The following is a 21,086-nucleotide window of genomic DNA, read 5'->3' as shown; positions in this document are numbered from 1 at the left end:
ATTTGGTACAAAGACACAGACAAAGGGAAAATGGCTCTGTGAAGGCACAAAGACACAGTGTTAAATGCCATGTTAAAGACAGAAGATGATATTGGAGCAATGCATTGACAAGAGACACCAAGAGCCACCAAGGATTGTCAGAAACCACCAGAAGCTAGGAGAGAACCATAGAACAAATTGTCCTTCAACACCTCCAGTAGAAACCAATCCTACCAATATGTTGATTTCAGACTTCTTGCCTCCAAAACAGTGAGCAAATAAATTTGTTGTTGTAAGCCGCCCATTTTCTGGTCTTTTCTTACAGTAGCCTGTGGAAACTAAAACAGACGTATATTATACATGCTAAAGCAATCATTGTAATTATTATTAAGAATTGTAGCTAATAGGCCAACAAAATGAATTAAATGGAATAAAAAAATTCAATTAGTCAAAACAAAAAAGAAATAGAAGGAAAAGGGAAATGTAGAACAGATGGGAAAAACAGAAAACAGATCTCAAGATGATAGATTTTAAACCCTGGGATATAAAAATCATATTAAATATAAATGATCTAAACACCTCCTTCATTAAAACTCAGAAATTGTCAATTCGGATTTTTAAAATCCAGTTATATACTGCCTATAAGAAGCCTGCATTAAGGTAACTGGGTGGCTTAGTCAGTTAAGCAGCTGTCTTTGGCTCAGGTCATGATGCCAGGGTGCTGGCATTGAACCCTGCATAGAGCTCCCTGCTCAGTGGGGAGTCTGCTTCTCCTCTGCCCCACCCTCTCCCCCTGCTCCTGCTCACTCTCTCTCTGTCTCTCTCACTCACTCTCTCTCTCTCAATTAAATAAATAACACCTTTTTTAAAAAAAAGAAACCTGCATTAAAGATAAAGACGCAAATAGGTTAGAAGTAAAAGGATGGGAAAAGCTATGTTATGTTAACACTAATAAAAAAAGCTATTGTAGTGGGTATATTAATATTAGAAAAAGTAAATTGCAAAGCAAAAGGTATTACCAAGATATAAGAAGGCTATTTCCTAATCAATGATGGATCAGTTTATCCTAAATGTTTAATCATTTCATATGGATCTTTGGAATACATGAAGCAAGAGCTGTTAGAAATGAAAGGAGAAATAGGAAAATGTCCATTATAGTTGATTTCAATAACCTCTCAGTAATTGATAGAACAAGTTGGTAGCAATTCAGAAAGGATAAAAAAGTCTTAAACAGTGCTATCAACCAACTTGTGATAATTGATGTTTTAGAACACTTGGCACAACAACAGCAGCACATACATTCTGTTTGATAATATATGGAACATGTATCAACATGGACCAGAATCTGGGCTATAAATATCAATAAATTTTAAAAAATTCAAGTCATATAAACTATATCCTGTGACCACAATGGAATTAAATTCGAAATCTGTAACAGAAAGTTACCCAGAAAATTGTAACTATGAGACAATTAACACACTTCTAAATAACTCATGGGTCAAAGAAAAAAGCAAAGAGAAATTAGAAAGTGTTTTGAACCAAATCAAAATAATAAACATTTCAATATCTGTGGGACAGAGTTAAAACCGTAGTTGGAGGGAAATTCACACCACTAGACACATGCTGGGGTTGGGGGGGGGGGGAGATCTTACATCAAATGACCTCAGCTTCTTCCTTAGAAATTACAAATAGAGGAGCAACTTAAATTCCAGGTAGGAAAAAGAAAACAAATAATATAGATCAGAGCAGAAAACAACAGAAAAAAAGGCAATAAAAAAGCCTGGTTACTTGAGAAAATCAAATAATAAACCATTAGCCAAAGTGATCCAACATAAAAAAAGAGAAGATAGAAATGACAGGTATCATGAGAGTTGTGACCTCACTACAGATTCTACAGGTTTTAAAGGCTAATAAGGAAATAACTGAACAATTTAAGCTTGTAATTTGAGAACTTAGATGAAATGGACATTTCTTCTTGTCTTGTGGAGAACTGATTTTTTGATTATGAAATGGAAACAAAGTATTCACATGCGCACGGACACGTTATAGTTAGCGTCTTAATAAACTGGTTTTCTCAAACCGTCCCTGCATTTACCTCGGAAACTTTCCAGCTGGAGCGTATGCTGACTTTCCTCCAAATCTGGGGATCTGTTTTAATTTTCGGGTTTACGGACAAGCGACGATTTGACATGGGATAAATTCCTCGCAGCCAAAGGAGTTTGGGGTGCTCTACTGCTCACCTCGCCAATGAAAATTTCCCCCTCTACCTGAAACACCTCTTTCTCCTTGACAAAGTTCAGTGTTTTCCAAAGAAACCTGGATAAGCACTTTTAGGATCCTCACAACTTTACACAATAATCAAGAAGAGTGTTAGTTGCGCCCCCCCCCCCCCCCGGTTTTATAGATGATAAAGGAAGCTGCGGGAATGAGAGCTGAGAGGTCTTCAGAGGCTTGTTCCAAAACTTTGGTTCTCAATTGTTCCGACTTACGAAGCCACCAGCTCCTTCGCTCTCGGGTTTTTCTTTAACCACATTCACCCAAACCTGTTTCTATAAGCAGTACTTGGCAGAGCACGAGCGATCCTCAGAAAAAGCTCTTGCTTACTCTTGAGGGTCTCAGAATGTGGTGGGACAACTAGCCAGATAATAAAATAGCACAGGGAGCTCAAGATGTTAGGGAGAATGAAAAACTGACGGAGCAAGAAGCCACAGCTCATTCCGACTTCTCTTTAACCGCATATCCATTGAACGCGGAGGGCTGTGCAGTTTCCGTATGTCCCACATGTCAACACATGAGGAAGAGAGGCTCCATCGGCCAGGCACTAAGGTAATGCGTCTAAGGTTACTTTTCAGTGAAAGGAACAGGAAATCAACACCTCACAATTTCCACAAGCTCAGTCCTCGAAAGCAGCCGGGAGGGTGTAAAGAGTAACCTCCGCGCTCGCTGAAACTCCTCACCCAGGAGCCCAGCACTTTCTCGGCGGGAAACACCTCCGCAGGACGTCGCCGGGGCAGGCAACCTACGTTCTGGGAGCCCAATCAGCGGCCGCGCCCCCGCGCCTGCCTGACTCGAGTCACGTGCCAGCCAAAGATGGCTGCGTTCAGGGTAGGAGAACAAAAGTTGGAGTGAGCTCCCAGCGTGGCTTGCAGAGGACCGGTGCAGGCACCGAGTGCTGTGAGGAGAGCATAAGGTACTGGCATCCCTGGAAAAGTGGCGAGGTATCCAGAGAAGTAAAGCGCGGCGACACGCTGTCTGCCGGCAGTGCGGGAATGAGATCCCGGGACTGGGTCGGAAGCGGGGGAGGGGAGACGGCACCTACGGTCTCTTCCCTTTCCACCCAGAAGAAGAGATCTTATATTTAAACCAAAAGAGAAAATAAATGTCTGCGCTTGGGTTTAACCCAGATTTTACTACCAATATCCAGAGTGACCTTGGCCTAATTTAATTTTCAGAGTCCCCACTTGACTTGTCTCATGGTTAACTTGAGGGACGTGAGCTAGCTGATGCAAGCGCCTTTTGAAATGTTTGTAGTATTTAAATACATTATCTTAGATACTGGTATTATCTTGGATTAGTATTTATTAGTAACAGACACACAACGTCCTACTGCAGGCTGCCGTGTCAAACTTTTACTGAATTAAGGGAGACTTTTAATAGGTACACTTTAGAAATAGCTAGTTCATTGGGGTGCGTGGGTGGCTCATTGGGTTAAAGCCTCTGCTTTGGGCTCAGGTCATGATCTCAGGATCTTGGGATCCAGCCCCGCATGATCTCAGGATCTTGGGATCCAGCCCCGCATTGGGCTCTCTGCTCAGCAGGGAGCCTGCTTCCTCCTCAGTCTCTGCCTGCCTCTCTGCCTACTTGTGATCTCTGTCAAATAAATAAAATCTTTAAAAAAAAAAAAAAAGAAAGAAATAGCTAGTTCACAGAACTCGGAACCTCACCAGTATGCAGAGCGTAGAGCAGAAAACTAGTGATAGCATTAGGCAGGATTTTCTGAGGAAGTAACTTTTATCTCAGATATATACACCGTACACTTTCTCTATATACTGAATTTATGGCTCTATACATACACGTGCGCACACACCCGCCTCCAGCATGTACACTGTACACTTTCTGTGTATACCGGATTTTGTATCTACACACACACACACACACGCGCGCGCGCGCGCGCCTTTAACACATAAACAGAATCACAGCTCCTATAGGGCAGAGATTGTGTCTGTCATGATATTGTAACCAAGGCCCTTAAGAAGTTTGAGTCCAGGAAACCTACATGTAAATTTCTAAGCCTACATTGTACTTTTTAATTTTGAGTCTAAGGATATAAAATTTCACTTAACATGTTCCCAATGACCTTTTATATCTAACAGGTACCCAGCAGTAAATCAGTGTTGTAAATTAACCTTGTAGCAAATAGATAACCATGAAAATCTAATTTCATAAAATCATGTATTTTGCTGTTATTTCTGAAACTCTTGCTTTCCTTAACTTTCCTACCCTGAAATCTTGTTTAATGAGCTAAATCTTTGGGTTAAAACTCACCATTCACCATCCTGCGCCTACTCTGCATTCATTCCAACTAGTGCAGGGATCAAAAAACTACTGGGCTATTTGATGAAGACCACGTTTGACATGCAAAGCCTAAAATATTTACTTTGTGGCCCTTCAGAAAAATTTTGCCAATTCCTATTTCAGGGTATACCTGTAAGTGAAATTGGTAGTATGTTTCTTCTACCTACTAAATAATACCAAATTCTTTTCCAAAGTGTTTGTACCCAAAGTGGGTACCATGTATATACTTCTACCAGCAGCACAACAGAGTTTCAGTTACCCTACATTTTTGTCAGGAACTGAAATTGTCAGGTTTTAATTTAGCTAACTTACGTATGGATATATCACTGTTGTTTTTTTTTTTTTTTCCCCCCGTGATTTATTATGAGGTTAGGTGTATTTTCTGTTTATTGGCTATTTGCTTCCCTCTTTGGGAAAGTACCTGTTCAAACCTTTTGCCAGTTTTTCTGTTGGGTTGCTTGCCTTCTTCTTGATGATGTGTCCTTCTTTACATTTTCTGGGTACTAACTGCTCCTTTGTCAGTTATACTGCAGACATTTTCTCCCACACTGGCTTATCTTTATAGTATTTATTGATCAACACAAGTTCTTAATTTTAATTAATATTAGTTTTATGTTCAGTGCTTTTTGTAAATTAAGAAGTATTTTTAAGGCTTATAAAGATATTCTGTATTTCCTAGAAGCCTTATGGGTTGTTTTTCATGTTCTGGTTTCTGTTTCACTTAGAATATATTTTTTTGGTGTATGTGTATGCATTGATTTTTCAGATTATGAATCAAGCTATAGCTAATTTTTTAAATGAACTGTTCATGGTATTTAGAAAGCTTTTTATAAGCCCTTTTGTTTTTCTATAGATATATACTATTGAAAAATATTTTAAGGCTCAAGATGGAAAATCATGAACCACATGATACTGTCAAGGAAGACTTAATCTTCAATATCATAACCAGAAAAATTAACCAACTCCCAGAAGCAGAAAGGTAAGATCCCTTCATAACTTAAAAATATTTTTTACCAGGTAGATTTTCATCATTGGTTCATTATCTCACATTTATTTGGTTTGAATATAAACATAGAATATCAGAAGGAAACTGAGCTCTTTTTCTTGCCTTATTGAGAAAACCTGAGACCAAGAGATTAACCATTTTGCTTAAAGTTGAGGCTAGAATTCATGTCTTCGTATCTAATTATATGATCATTCTCAGTTTTTCCATTTGGCTTAGAGTACTGTTAAATGTGAACATTTATGGACTCATCTAAGTAACAGTCCTTTAAGATGGCTTTTAAATTGTCTTGTCAGTGCATTTCTATTATGTCTAACAGTCTAAGAGAGTGCTTTGTAACACACATAACTACAAGGAATGCCACAGAAATGGGATCATGGCTAAAAGATCTTTATCATTAAATAGAAAAATGCTATATAGGAACCCTACTGATCTTTGAGGACAACACTGAGTGAACTATAGTGCACTTCCTTAGCAAGAATACCTCTCTGACTAGGTTCCATTTAAAGAGAAATTATGAGGCCAAAAGGATTAAAAAAAAAAAGAGCCAGCCTAGGGAGTGGGTGGGGAGACAGTTGTCACAGGCAGACTGGTTGGCATATGCCTAAGCCACAGGATAGCAAAGAGTTGATCGTATCTGAGGAACCAGTGTTACTGAAGTACAGGGAAGTAGGCATAAGGCTGAAGGAACAGGAAGAATTTTAAGCAAGAAATGAGATGATCCAGCTAACATTTCTAAAGAAAATTCCAGTTGCTTTTGGGAAATAGATTTAAGGTAGCAGAGAAAAAAAAACGAAGACAGTAGGAAAACTGGCATGGTAGTCTGGAAGTGGTGATGGTAAGGAGTATGTTTTAGAATTATAGTCTTAACTGTCCTAAGTAAATTTCAGCCTTGCTGCCACTTACCCTCTGAACAAGAGAGAACCTATAAACCCAGGATGCAATAAGAACTTGGTGAGACTTCATAAGCTGTATATCCTACACCTCTTCCCCCACCACACATACATTATACATCCTTTTCGTTATTTTCCTGAGGTAGATAACAGAAAAACTTTTCAAGCACCAAAGGGCCTGTGTCCATGTTGCCACGTCAGTAAGGTAAAGCGCCAGAAAGACTGACACAAGGAATAGAGTAGATGGTGGCAGCTTTGAAGAGAAAAGAGCAGGCTCTATCACTGGTACTTTAACCAAATTAGAATCGACAAGCAGTGGGGAAGTAAGCTGGAACTGCAAAGTAAGCTTTGGTTTGGAAGTAGTAAATTGCTCTCAAACACTGGTACCTAAAGAGAGCAGATGATAGTGTCTCCTTATCTTTTGCCTTACTCCCTGTTTTCCTTTGTTCCTATTTTCTTATCCTTGTCCTCCCAGGTTTGAATCCTCATCCCTTTTTGCATTATCATTTGATATACTTAGTAGTTATTTGAAAAGCCCTTAGGTGTATGAAACTTTAATATCAAAACCTCACTTTCTGATCTATAAAATAATTTTATGTACCATATATTTCATTGCCACTTGTTAAATATAATATAGTTATGTTTCATTCATGTGTCTAGTTTTAAATGTGTGTGTGTTGCCAAACAATCATGAGTTTCCAGTAGTAAAGGCACTTTTTTGGAAAACTGACTTGGAAAGGAGCTATTAGATAGTAACAGTTTTGTACCTACTGAATTATTAACTAATTAACTATTAAATAATAAAAAAATGTGACTCTAAGCCATAGGAAATTAAAATTTGGGAGACCATAAACTGCTGTTCAGATTCTAGTCGCACTCCTTTTAGTTTACATATTAAGTTTTTAAAATACTTCACATCAGCCTATAGCTTTATTTATATATTCAAAATAATTATAATAATATATAAAAATATATATGGGCAAACTGTTTACCTTTGAGCATTTGGTTGCTAGGACTAAAATGGAGATCATATATACTTCACCAGATTGTTATGAAGATAAAAGTATTTCAGAAGACACGCTCAAGTTTCCTATTCCCTCAGTGCCCACAAAAACTTACAGGTCTTGGGACACCTGGGTGGCTCAGTTGGTTACGGCTGCCTTCCGCTCAGGTCATGATCCCAGGGTCCCAGAATCGAGTCCCGCCATTGGGCTCCTTGCTTGGCAGGGAGCCTGCTTCTGTCTCTGCCTGCCACTCTGTCTGCCTGTGCTCGCTCACTCTCTCTGACAAATAAATAAGTAAAATCTTTAAAAAAGAAAAAAACATACAGGTCTTTCACATTTGTGTTTTCTGTTGTTACTGTTTGGTAGGTTCTGTAGGCTCTCCTCACTTTGTAAATACTATCTTGTGTACCCTAAGTTTTTAAACTCTCTCTTATATTTCCATTACCATTTCAATAGATTTGTTGTATCTCATGCTCACATGTCTTTCATCCTCCAATAATAAACTATGAAAACACTAAAGGTAGAAGAAAATTTTTTGTGACTTCAACATCAAGTCTGCTGCATGTAGTAGTGGTCAGTATTGAATGACAAACATCATTATGATTGCAAAGTGACAGGTAAGAAAAGTAATGCTTTATGCAATGCAGGAAGCTCAGTTAGGAATTCCTAGAAAAGCTGTTTTAAGAGGAGTGTTAACCATAGAAGTTAGGCGGGTATTGTGTGGCTAGTCTGGCTAAATAAGTAATGAGAATTTGAGAGACTGATGCCTGTGTTGTAGATGGCAAGGCAGGTAGTAAAATAAAGTTAAGTGCTTGGCTGAAGAGTTTAGAATACTTTCAGTATCTAGCATTAAGTTTAGGTATTATTTTTTCCAAAACTAAAGCAAGTACAGAACATGCATTTTAAAACTCATATATACCTTGACTAAAAGCCACTTAGTAACTTAAACATCAATTTATTCTTTATTTCAGTGAGTTGTTGTAAAGTACCTAGCATAGAGCATCCCTTAAATGTTAGTACTCCTCCACCCCCCTATCCTGACTAATGCTTCAGAGTAAAGTGAAAGGAAACATAATTAACTCCACCTTACTGAATGCCTTTTAGGTGTCAGATGCTATTGAAACCACAAGATGAATGTATCTTTGTATCCACTATCAAGTTATTCACTTAAAGATTAGTGGAGAAGCCTGACATAAAAATCAATGATTGTAAGATAGTACCACCTTATTATCTGTTGTGCTAGAGAGGATACTGGGTACTGTGGGCACCCAAAGGAGAGGCATTCATATCAGACTCTGCAGACATACACCAGAATTGTTGGACAACTCACACACAAAATATAGTACCTCCCAAAATATTCTTTTTTGTCTCCACTCAGAAATCTGCTCGAACATGGATCAGCATATGTTGGACTTAACGCTGGTCTCTGTGGTCTAATAGCAAATAGTCTTTTTCGACGCATCTTAAATGTGACCCAGGCTCGTATAGCTGCTGGCTTACCAATGGCAGTGATCCCATTTTTGACTGCAGACTTATCTTACAGAGGTTTTGTAAGTTTACCTTTGATTACAGGTAAATTCTATTTCACTATCACCAGAATTTGCTTTAGTATATATTATTTGCACCTTTCATTAATCCTTAAATATTAACATCAGGTAGCTAGCTATTATGCTATATCGTAGTGAGTGCATGGATAAGACTGAAACTTGCTAGCCTATGTAAAGTGGCAGGTCATATTAGCAAAATCTTTTGTACAAGTAAAATACACATACATGACAGTTCTAAATACTTAATCTAATTTATCTTTCCCACAGTACTTAAAGAAGTATTTGCAAACTTTTTTTTTTTTTTTAAAGATGACTACCTTGGGTTTTTAAAAAAAAAATTTAGTTAAGTCCTTCAAAAGAGAAAACACTTATGGGAAGATGAGTCTCCTTACATAGTAAACCTCTCAAAGCACTAAATGTATATACAAGAATTATCAAATATATGGAGACCTGATTTCCTTTCGATAGTTTACCATATATGCTGAGTGCTTTGAGTACAGGCATACCTTGGAGATACTGCAGGTTTGCCACACTACTGCAATAAAGTGTCTGTTGCAGTAAAGTCATATTAATTTTTTGGTTTCCCAGTGCATATAAAAGTTATGTTTAAAATATGCTATGGTCTGTTTAAAGGGTACAATAATAGTATTATGTCTAAAAAACCAACGTACATACCTTAAAAAATATTGCTAAAAAATGCTAACCATCATTTTGATTTCCAGTGTGTGGTAATCAGATCATGGTTACAAATATAGTAATAATGAAAAAGTTTGAAATACGAGAATTACTAAAATGTGACAAGAGACATTAAGTGGGCAAATGCTACTTGCAAATTGGTGCCTACATACTTGACAAAAACAAGGCTACCACAAACCTTCAATTAAAAAAAAAAAAATGCATAATCTGTGAAGGGCAGTAAAGTGCAGCACAGGGAAACATGAATAATCTGACTGATTTCACATAAAAATATTACCACAGATGATAGTGGGATGGCAGGAAGACAGTCCATTTAAATTCTCTGAAGTGCTGTTCCAAATTGGTTTAAACTGGATGAATATTTTGCTTGAATCCCCATGATCAATGTAGAAAGAATTTTTATGATCTAGGGAAAGCTACCACCCAGTCAACTGAACAGACTGAGTAAAACATGTTATTAACTTAGCTTTCTATTCTTAATGCAGCTTACACTAACTTGGAAATAAATAAAGAATGTTATAAAAATAGTCACACTATATAATGTAAAAACGTAAGATGAAGTACAAATTATTTTTTAAAAAATTCCCATGGGTTGGGGCCCCTGGGTGGCTCAGTGGGTTAAAGCCTCTGCCTTCGGCTTGGGTCATGATCCCGGGGTCCTGGGATCAAGCCCCGCATCGGGCTCTCTGCTCGGCGGGGAGCCTGCTCCCCCCCACCCCACCCTATCTGTGCCTGCCTCTCTGCCTGCTTGTGCTCTGTGTCAAATAAATAAATCAAAAAATTCCCATGGGTGAAACGTTTTCTGCACACAGAAAAATATTAGCTCAGGTTTGCCAATACAAGTGCAGAAAGATAAAAGCAGTGCAAACTGAGATTAAAAATCCTCTAGCAGTTATTCCTGGCTATTTTAGGTTATCTGTACATTTATTTGTACCTTCTAACATGCCTTATAGATTTGCATTTGCTGCCTAAAAATTGAGTATCTGTGATACTTTTAAGATGACCTTGCATTCTTTAAATCATGTTTGCTTGACTATCATGACCTTCATTTTCAGAACTGATTTATTTCCTAGGTGATTTGAATTGTGAAACCTGTACCATAACACGGGGTGGACTGGTTGGTCTTGTTCTGGGTGGTCTGTACCCTATTATCTTGGCTATACCTGTGAATGGTGGCTTAGCAGCCAGGTAAGATTGTTCTCATAATCAATGAAAAACTTCAATATTTAAATGATTACCTAGAAAATGCACAAATTAACATAGATACATTTTCTGCTTTTAAGGCAATGTTTTTTAATTTGAAAGAGTTAGACTTTTTTTCTTAAAGTATTATTTAATAATTTGAAAACAGTTCTAGAAATTGATCCCATCATACCTCTTGCATGTGTAATTCAGGTTCTTTACCTTAATTTGTGTATTGAATGCCATCTACAAGCTACAAACAGTACTGTGCCTAACATGATAGCTAATTATATGCTCCATGTTTAGAGTTTGAGCAATTCCACTATAGGAAAATTCCATCACAAAATGGTTGGCTATAAAGTATAATTCAGTTATTTTCTGATCGAACTCTTACCAAGCAACCTAAGCTGTATGAGCCTTCAGAGGTGAAGTGGAGAAAGGGACAAAAGAAAACAAAAGTACAGTTTTCAGGACCAATATTTATCAAAGAGAGTAACTGGATTAACTTAATCTTTACCTAACTACTTTTATCTTAAGACTTCTGGGATTAATATATATTGTACATGGGTTTGCCATTTGATACAACTATCTTTTCTATAGAACTGTCTCAATCTTTTCTTACAGGTATGAGTCAGCCCCGCTACCAGAGAAAGGAAACATCTTAACTTACTGGACTAGAGTTTCTAAGCCTATCTTTAGAAAGATGTTATTTCCCATTTTGCTCCAGACTATGTTTGCAGGATACCTTGGATCTAAACAATATAAACTATTTATAAAGGCCCTTCAGTTACCTGAACCTGGCCTAGAAATTCAGTGACTGTTAAAACAAATGTGTACACAAAAATAAAATTATAATGTATGAATAAGTGTTTAGTGTATGAATAAACGTAGACTTTTAATCATATGAGGTACAGTTCTGGGACCTTTAACATACGGCTACACAGGGCAGCAACCAAAGGGGAGTATTAGTAAGGGCTATCACTTTAAACAAGAGCTTAACTTCTCTAGTTTGCCCAATAGTGTCTTCTACTTTGCTTGCTCCACTCCTTTACATTAAGCATATTTTGGTAACAGGAAAAATAACCATACAGCAGTTTTTACTGAAAACCTCAAAGAATCCAAGCAAGAATGAAAATGGGAGTAGTCATGAGGATCAGTTCACTACAGCAGATGTTCACTTTGTCTTCCTAATTCACTGTTTTCATAGATATTATTAATCTATTATTAATAGAAATTTAGAACATATATAACAACCTTCCTCACAGAGGAATCAATTCCAATAGTCCTGAAAGATGGTAGGCTCAGCTAGAGCTGATATACTGACTGATAAAGCTGATGCAGTGGTACAACGATAGTTACCTACTTCAAGAGTCCTCTTATTTGTATTTGGAAAGCTATATTCTTGGAAGATTAAGGCAAATTCTATTTTTGAAGCTTCCATTAGTTGGGACAGTTCTTTGGGGATCACATACCTAGGACTCTTCTTTTCAGCTGTGTGATGGTAAGCAAGCTAACCTCTCTTCTCTGGTCCTCAGTAACCTCACTCAGGACTGGTATTACGTAATACAGGGAAGTTGACTAACATAGCACTTGACTAAATGGTAGCACTTAAATGGTAGCTATACTCTTCCTATATTCCTGCTTTTGTTTTCTAAAATAGCCTAGTCTAATAGCCTTCATTTCCTAAGACAGATCATTTAAATTTTTGAAGTGACTTTTTGTGTTCCCCTTTGTAAAACTTTTCATTTCAGCTCTTTAAACCATTTTCTTATGTGACAACATCTAAATCAGCATTGCCCAACAGAACTTTATGTGATGATGGAAATAAATGTTCTATATATGACTGACAGTGTTAGCTACTAGCGGTATGTGGCTACTGAGCACCTGAAATGTAGCTAGTCCAACTAAATAAATGAATTTTTTAAATTAAATTTTTTAGCTACGTATGGCTAAGAGCTACAATATTGGACAACAATACAGATTTAGATCAACACTTTCTAATGAAATAAGCCAATCATACCAAATAAAATAAGTACCATCCCAGATCATATTGACAAGCATCTTCATTATTCCTTTCAAGTACAGTGACATACTTGTTAAGTAATCTTATGCTACTTAATTATATGAAAGGAGAATTTAATTTAGCTTGTCACCTAGAAGAGGCAGCCTCATGAGTGAGGCTTTCAGGGTCTGTTCAAAGAGAAAGCAGTCCAGCTAAAGATTTTAAAATTAAATGAAATTAACAAAATACATTTAAAATTTTTCAGGAAGCAAAGCGGGTATTCAACAAGTGCTTTGAAATGTATTCCCTAGCAAGTTTATATATGAAATGATCCCAATTATGAGCAAAAAAAATTTTTATTTTGCTGTAAATATTCTCTTGGTTAGAGAATTAGGGGTGATTTTTATGTTTTGATTTCTTGCTGAATTTTCTGCTTTCTATAATGGATATGCTTTACTTAAAGCTCTCTGACCCAAAATTATACACTTCTATGTATATTCTATCATTTTTATTTAAAGGAAAGCTCTACTTATCACAGCAGAGAAAAACATGGAAAAGTAGTTTCTGACTTCAAAAATAAGAAACCCAAATTACTAAATTAGATTCCTTAAGAATGGTGCTATCAACTTGGACAATTCAAAAACCATTGATATAACTAAGTTGGTAATTCAGTACAAATTGTTTTCTTATCCTGATACATTCCTAGCATATTACCATCTACAAAGAGAAGAGTTTGCAATGGTTTTTGAAACTAAAAAGGATTCTAGAATCTGTCCTCTACCATGTATTTTTTAAATCATCTTTCCAATTAGTAAAAATGGGCAATGTAAGCAAAAGACCATATTATTTTACATCTATTGCTACAAGTCTCCTTTACCAAAATTTTTGCCTGGGGGCAGGGAAATACATGTAAACTTACTGTGATCTGCATTACAATTTAGGGAACAGTCATTTGTAGCTAAGACCTAAAGAACACCGCCTCAGTCAGGAAGACAGTTTTTAACAGTTCAGTCATACTAAACAATTTAAATCCATCTTACAATTTACTTGGTGTAGTTATCTGGCTTTAAGAGGACTCATTATAGTCTACTTCAGATATTGATATAATTTGTAAACCCCAAACTATGGGACATTAGAAGCCAGAGGGGTCTAGGAAATTGACCTCTGTGGGTATACAGCAAAGATGCAAAATTCAGAGGCAGTGTAAAAAGAAAAGTTGGGCCACCAATAAAAATCAAATCTGCATATTAACATAACTACACAATTTTTCAAAATGCCACTTAAGACTACGTTTTTAAATTAGGTTGAAAACTAAGCGGAATAATTTTCAACAAAAATTATTTTGGTTCACCAAAACTATAAAAATTACCAAAGTCCACTGTGAACAGGTTTCCTTTTAAAAGTGGGGAAAATGGCTCTAAGAAATCTCAAATGTACAAATCCGGGAAAGGTAAAAAAGGAATAAAAACACTTATTAGTAACCAAAGCAATGAAAGGGGCAAAGCCAAGTTCACAAGCAACTACTATAACCTATGTGTTTTTTAAAATATTTATTTTTCTCTAATATTGAATCTATATTCCTAATAATCATTTACTTTCTGAATTTAAATTACTTCCCGTTTCATTTTTCTCCATTTCAAAACTGAAAGTAAATGACCTTTGTAGTCTAGGTCAGAGCTGGGAACAGTATGGTATGGTAAGACAATAACAAGTGACTGCCAGAGAGGACTGAGATAGTCAAATTCAAGTATGTGAAAAATACTGTGTTGGCCACACAAAACATTTTCCAAGTTTCTAGTGGAAGACCTCCCCATTTTGTCCCTTGCTTAGATGGTAACTAACTGGTTTCTGAAGGAAAAACTGCACAGTAAAATATAGAAATATAAACATTTGGGAAGGTCTCAAAACTTTGTGTTGACGAGTGTGGGGGAAAAACACTTCCAAGTATTTTACTGCCTATTCAACTTTCAAGAATCAGATTAATTAGCTTTAAAAATCTGATTAAATTAGTGAGACCTTAAACTAGTACTTCAAAATGCTGAACTAGGTGATCCCATATTTTTAAAGGTAATTACTCATTATCAGTGAATCACTCCATCTTAATTGTCATCAACTATTGTTAATGCCAAATCTTTGGTTGTAGAATTACAACTAGCTGTAGCGTTTGTATCCTAGAAGCATCCATCAGCTAAGTATAAGCCAGTGGGCATGCTCTTTGCTGCCTCGCATCACAGACACTGACTAAATTTAGATTACAAGAAACAGAGTGGGTTTAATAGGTTTAGTATAATATCATACAATAACCAAACTGTATAGTTATTATAATAAATCATTCTGGGCCAATCTCCTACCCCTCCCACCTCTCATCTGCACACTTCCCAATGAGTCAATTAAGATAAAATGACTCAGTCTAGAACAGACGAAAGAATGCATTACCATAATCCAACAAAAATGAAATAAACAATCCAGAGTTGAGTGTTTTTTCACACTTGTAATAAACTGGAAAAATGTTTCAATTAAGTAAAACAACCATATTATGTGGAAAAAAAACACTCCCATCATCCAAAATACTAAAGCCCTTACATAGCACTGGAGACATTTTAATATATAACATCAGAAACTAGGATACCATTCATTAGAAACCTCAAAATAGTCAAAAAAGTGTCAAGTACTCAGAGAAAACTCAAGAAGCCAAAACCTCAGAATGCGAACATCCTATTACCCTGAATTGCAAATAACTACTCACATATTCAGTCATAATTTTTTCAGATACACATGACACATCAATGCATCTATTTTAAAAAGACTACTCTTTATAGTTAAGGACTTTACATTAACTTTTATATTCAACTCAGCAAGGTCTGCCTATACTGAAGATTAGCTCTCAAGTTCCAGGAAATAAATACAAACTCATGATATGCTTTGTGATCCCTGATGGCCTGTTTATGTAATTCTACACCACTGAATGTTATTCCATAGAATGTGTTCTTGATTATGTAAAGAATCTAATATTCCTTGATGAAATACTGCAATTCTCTTCTCCAATAGTTACAATTTTTAAATTATGCAAAGAACTGATCATCACTGCCATGAAAGACCAAAAAAAAAAAAAAAAAAAAAAGGTTTAATTTTGTTCCAAAATTAACTTAGTCTCATGTATTTCTAGTAAGTCTTTCAAGGATTCCAGAGAATCTTTTCATATCTCCATTTCTGGAAAGTGAAATCTGGAAAGTGAAATCAGTATAGAAGTAATTTGGGAACTTGAAAATGGCATTCATTTTTTTCAGCAGATGCCAAATTTTTGACCGACATGGCTCCCACAATTACTTTGTTACCATCAGTCCAGTCAGTTAACAGGTTGTAGGAAAAGATTCGTTTTTGCAGACACTGCTAAGCTGTTCAAAGAGAAGAGAAAGAGATTAATTTAGTGATTACAAAATGCACAAATATTTAAAATATTTCGAACACTTTTTGCCGGATTATATCAGAGGTGTGACATTTTAACAAACGTGTACCTTTTTAGTTAGAACTGGTCAAGAAAGGGCAGAAACAATAAGTCAATATGATAGAAATAGGAGGTCAATATGGTGTGTTAGTTCAATTAATGTATGAATTCCTGTCACCATCAGAAAACAAGTATCAAAAAACTACCCTCTTTACACTAATTCTGTATCATTTTGCCATAGAGGCAATTAGGGAAGATGATGAAAAAAAAAAAAGTTCCCCAAATACTAAGATGTTTTCAACCTCTACAGTAAATAGAGCCAAACCTTAAAATTTCAACACAATCCATATATTCCAGAAATCTCCTTTATCCAACTACTCATCATTCAGAACACAATTTTCTAAAAATAGTAAGACAACAGTTTCATATTAATCATAACTTTTTTTAATTAACAAGTAGTGAATAGGACACTTTAAGATATTGTTTACTACATACTGAAATAAACAGATCTGTTGTAAATTCAGAAACCCAAACATTTACAGTAAAATGTGCTTACACATAAATATGATCAAATTTATTTAAACCCCGTTAGATAGGTCCTAAACACATGCAATACCATGTAAAAACAAGACCATGAAGTTGATGTAAAAAATGACAAAATCACTAAGTCACCAAAATTAGAAAAGGAAAAAAAAAAAAAAAAAAGAATGAAATGGAAACTAAGAAAAGACAGTTAAAACAAGGAGCCTAACAAAGCAGCTTTAAAAATAGGCAATACTAATCTCCATTTTCAAAAGTTCTTAATCAAGTAATTCCAAAAACTGCCATTTATAAAATGACATCCTAAAAATCTACACTTGGAATTTTCAAAGCATCTCAATTCAGAAAGCTTTGACTACTGTTTCTCCCCAGCCCCGAACTTCAAATAATTCAGGAAAAGCACTGACATTAGAAGAAAATATTCCAAGGGAATGGTTTTAGAAAAACACACTTACTGCTTCCAGAACCTTTTAAGACCCACAGTCAGCATTAACAACAATCATTTTTCCTATTTTCATCCATTATTTTCCAATGTCATGTTAGAGATGAATAAATTCTTTGAGCCCATAACTGAAAGATCAACAAACCTGGTTTTATTATGACACCATATTTTTGTCATTGGTACTGCACAAAATTATATACAAAGAAATATATACAAAATTGTTCGTTCAAGTATTAATTAAATTTCAATTCAAGGCTTCTGTTTCAAAAAGCTACATTTAACATATTCCATAGAGATAGCACAAATTAGTCATTTCAAATAATTTTTCCAACTACTTTTGGTTTATATATATATATATATATATAATTCAGTAGGCACTAAAAATCCATGCAGCTGCATTGTGAGGGGCTTGCTCCTGCACTTAGGTATAAGCAGGTTCATCACTCCAGGTTGTGAATTTGGCTACTACCCATTCATGCTGAAGTGCAGTAGGTGATTTTACAAAATATGCTGTAATGCACTGGAAACCAGAGACCAAGCTAGGTCTCAAATTGTGTTATCTAGCAACAAAACATTTACAGTTGTGCAAGAACAAGGATTCCATTTTTATAACCAAATAACAACAAAATAAAACATGTGTAAGATAACTTACATCTTTGGACTGCTGGAAAATACTTTTTAATTATGAACATTTTAAAATAAAAGACAGCAGAAGCCCTGATATTACCTCTTTTTCCTCATTTCTTATACTACCTTTTAAAATAAAGCAGGATATGTGGCCAGCAGCTGGTCCCGTCTCTTCTGCCCCAACAGCTGTATCCACTTTAGCACAAAGAAAAACAAGGATGCTAAATATGTATATACTTTATCAAACAGTGATGTTTCACAAAGAATTTCTTAATGCCTCTTACACTGAAGGACACTAAATCTATACAATTGGACAATGAATAATACAGTACTTCAAGGGAAGAATATGTCCCATCTTTGGAAAAAGTGTCAATCGTGTCTTTAGGTAGCCAGAACCACTCAATTTCAAAAATTATTTTTAAATAGGACAAAAACCTTTGAAATAAGGAGAGTAAGATTCTTTGTGAAGCCTCACTTTACACGTTTTCATTCACATTTCACAACCTTCAATATCTAATCATACATAAATTTAACCTAAATTTTAATACAACAAAAGTAAAGGTGTTCAACAATTTATTTATAGTCAGTGATAGGGTAATCACTGTGCTGGTCCTCAAAGAAACATTTCATTAACCATTCTTATTCTCCTTCAATTAATTAACAGAGATGCATGTTATTTTCCAACTTCTTTAATGGTGAGATATTAAAATCTTTTACTCTAGATTGTATTTCTAGATCTCCTACTGAAAACTAAAAGGCATACCCAAATATTTTAAGATATTTCTGTCATCTCCAGCAAAATAACTATCACATTTGTGCAAGCCCAAATACTTATTGTCAACCTCTAAAAAGTTGCTCTAAAATTGGAATTCCAATTTGCACCTTGTACAACTCGGAACTTCCATTCAACTTCACCTGTTTCACTGTCTCCAAACTGTATCTCTATTAGCAGCTTTCAGTGTACAGTTGGAACCGATGTCATCCAAGGCCATGTCCACACTGGGGACAGAAGAGCTAGGTACACGCAAGTCTGAACAAGGGGACACATTAACAGCTATTTCAACCATAAGAAGCATCTTAAATACATTATTGACCAGCACAAGTCTGTTTCCAGGGTGGACAGGGCCCAAATTAGATTTCCCCTCCCACCTTCCAAAAAAGAAAAAAGAAAGGAAAAAAAAAAAAAAACCCACACGCACACAAATTGAGATGTTGCCCATTAAAGTAGACTAAGCAGCAGAGCATGAGCGTTACGTGAAGAGATGGATCCTTACCAGGTTGTGAGGCGGGAACGACTGTTCTGTAACCCCTACAACGGAGCCTGGCAGGAAGGAAATCACCTAAAAAAGAAACTGTCAGAGAGATTTAATAGTCACATGTTATCATTAGGAGTTGGTTACAGTGTCACATTCATGCTTTTAGCTAAACACTTAAAGATTCAATATTACTTTTTCCTCCTCTGAAATGTGTCCAGTGAAGATGTCCCACTAAGGTGTTTTACATGGTGTAAGGGAGTTGAAAGGGGTAAACGCGGATAAAGAGCAGATTACTTGACCCTACATTTTAAGAGAAGACGACGCCTTCCGGGCGCACGCCGAGCAGAACTCCACCGACACCTTATCCTTGTCCACATGAAGACACACTCCTCCCGCTGAGTCGTCCTCTTCCAGCAGGTCCTGCTGCTGCTTTCCCACGGGCAGAGCGTAGTCATGGTCACCGGCGGGCGAGTCTCTGAAGAGCGAGGTAGTCAGCCGCAGTCCCACGCCGCTCAGCCGGCTCAGCAAGCGAGCCAGTCCGGTCTCGTTGGCTAAGACGGCCCGTAGGTAGCGACTCTCCTCCTGCAGTGCCTGCACGCGCTTGCCCAGCTCCCGATTCTCGGCCCGCAGCTCCTGGTTCTCGGCTGCCAGACCCCGGACTCGACTTTCCAGCCCCATCACGTACTCCTTCTTCTTCAGCCGATTAAGACGGGCAGCAGCCGCCGCCGCCTTCCGGGGACTCTTTGTCGCCGCCTGGTTGCTGTCGTTGCCGCTGCTGCCGCCTCCTCCTCCTGGGGACTTTCTCCGCCTCTTTTCGCCGCTGCCACTGTCACTGCCGCTGCTGCAGCCTCCGATGCCGTTTAATAGCCTCTGCAGCAGGTCGGAAAAGCGCTGCATCTCGGCTGCAGCGGCCTCGTCGTCGTCATCCCCTCTCCACAGGCCGCCGCTATCCGAGCCTCCGCCGGACGAGGAGAGAGGCCCGGGCGAGCTGAGCCCGGGCTCCAGGTGCCAGTCCGGCTGCCGGGGGTCCAGCAGATCTGCCAGTTCCAGCCCGGACAGAAAGTCCATGTCCTCCGTCTCCTCCCCCGGGACGCCGGCGATCGCCTCCTCCTCCATCTCCTCGGGCGAGGGCGCGCGCACGGCCACGCCGCCGCGGCCCCCCCTCCCGGCCTCCAACTCGCCCTCGTCGCCGCACGGCTGTTTGCGGCCGGGAGATCCGGCCGCCGCCGTCTCTTCCTCCTCTGCCGCTGCTGCTGCTACCGCCGCCGCCGCCGCCGCCGCCGCCGCCCGGGTCAGGTCCGGGGGCAGCAAGCAGGTCGCGGCTGGAGCCGGGCTCTCGCTGCGGGTTGGGGAGTCGCTGCCCGAGGCCGCCAGCAGTTTGGTCAGGCTATGCCTCATGGGGCCCAGCGGCGGGCCCACGTAGGCCCCGGCCCCTCAGACCGGGCCTCGCGGGCCCCAGGGACCCCAGCGCAGGGGGCCAGGGAGCTGGCTAGAGCGGAACGGAGGGGAAGGTCCGAGTCGCCTCCCACCCCACTTGGCTGGTCGACCCCCCGCGCCGGGGCGGGGGGGAGGGATGGGAGATCGAAGCTGCGAAGCCCAGCGATGACTCGACCGCGCCACCCAGACAACGGCCTGGCCGGAAGTCAGTCGATCTCACCCCAGCCCCTCCCACGGCGTTTCGCGCTCCACAGGGCTCTAGTATCGCGAGAGTTCAGTGAGGTCTGGAATGGGAGTAATTTCAGTTTTCCAGTGATGTCATAGTCCGCAAGCAGCAAAAATAACAAAACCTGAATTTATTGAGAGAACGTCTACTCTCTCCGCCTTCGCTTCTCGAGCTTCCGTATTCAGGCTTCCACTTCAAGTGAAACCACTCTCTCTCAGAATTGAACTTTTAA

General features: G+C 38.3%; 2 protein-coding genes across 7 annotated transcripts; one reads left to right on the top strand and one right to left on the bottom strand.

Annotated features, from left to right (window-relative positions):
- The first annotated feature begins 3,050 nt into the window (after positions 1-3,050).
- On the top strand, positions 3,051-11,742 carry LOC111154401 (transmembrane protein 126A). The gene is made up of 5 exons (XM_022513957.1): positions 3,051-3,169; positions 5,408-5,533; positions 8,833-9,026; positions 10,771-10,885; positions 11,504-11,742. The coding sequence occupies exons 2-5, from the start codon at positions 5,442-5,444 to the stop codon at positions 11,694-11,696; spliced, it is 594 nt and encodes a 197-aa protein (XP_022369665.1). The 5' UTR covers positions 3,051-3,169; positions 5,408-5,441; the 3' UTR covers positions 11,697-11,742.
- Positions 11,743-15,357: 3,615 nt separating this feature from the next.
- Positions 15,358-20,832, bottom strand: LOC111154400 (CREB/ATF bZIP transcription factor). Of its 6 annotated transcripts, XM_022513954.1 has the most exons (5): positions 19,496-20,832; positions 19,210-19,287; positions 18,062-18,130; positions 17,322-17,436; positions 15,358-16,276 (listed from the first exon to the last, which is right to left on the bottom strand). In XM_022513954.1, the coding sequence occupies exons 1-2, from the start codon at positions 20,587-20,589 to the stop codon at positions 19,272-19,274; spliced, it is 1,110 nt and encodes a 369-aa protein (XP_022369662.1). In that variant the 5' UTR covers positions 20,590-20,832; the 3' UTR covers positions 15,358-16,276; positions 17,322-17,436; positions 18,062-18,130; positions 19,210-19,271. The 6 variants fall into 6 exon arrangements, with proteins under 6 accessions (XP_022369662.1, XP_022369658.1, XP_022369660.1 ...); XM_022513950.1 differs by adding an exon at positions 18,851-18,965 and having other exon boundaries at positions 15,358-18,130; XM_022513952.1 differs by having other exon boundaries at positions 17,322-18,130.
- Between the last annotated feature and the right edge of the window lie 254 nt (positions 20,833-21,086).

Source organism: Enhydra lutris, unplaced genomic scaffold, assembly GCF_002288905.1.
Source record: "Enhydra lutris kenyoni isolate GAN:26980312 unplaced genomic scaffold, ASM228890v2 scaffoldscaffold37, whole genome shotgun sequence".
Taxonomy (NCBI): Eukaryota; Metazoa; Chordata; class Mammalia; order Carnivora; family Mustelidae; genus Enhydra; species Enhydra lutris.
This window is presented reverse-complemented; position numbering and strand designations above follow the sequence as displayed.

Bases quoted from the DNA above. Each gene is read 5' to 3' on its own strand.
- LOC111154401 (XM_022513957.1), top strand. From the start codon at position 5,442: ATGGAAAATCATGAACCACATGATACTGTCAAGGAAGACTTAATCTTC. The intron at 9,027-10,770 runs GTAAATTCTATT...TTTATTTCCTAG, and splicing joins AAGTTTACCTTTGATTACAG to GTGATTTGAATTGTGAAACC. The intron at 10,886-11,503 runs GTAAGATTGTTC...CTTTTCTTACAG, and splicing joins AATGGTGGCTTAGCAGCCAG to GTATGAGTCAGCCCCGCTAC.
- LOC111154400 (XM_022513950.1), bottom strand. From the start codon at position 20,589: ATGAGGCATAGCCTGACCAAACTGCTGGCGGCCTCGGGCAGCGACTCC.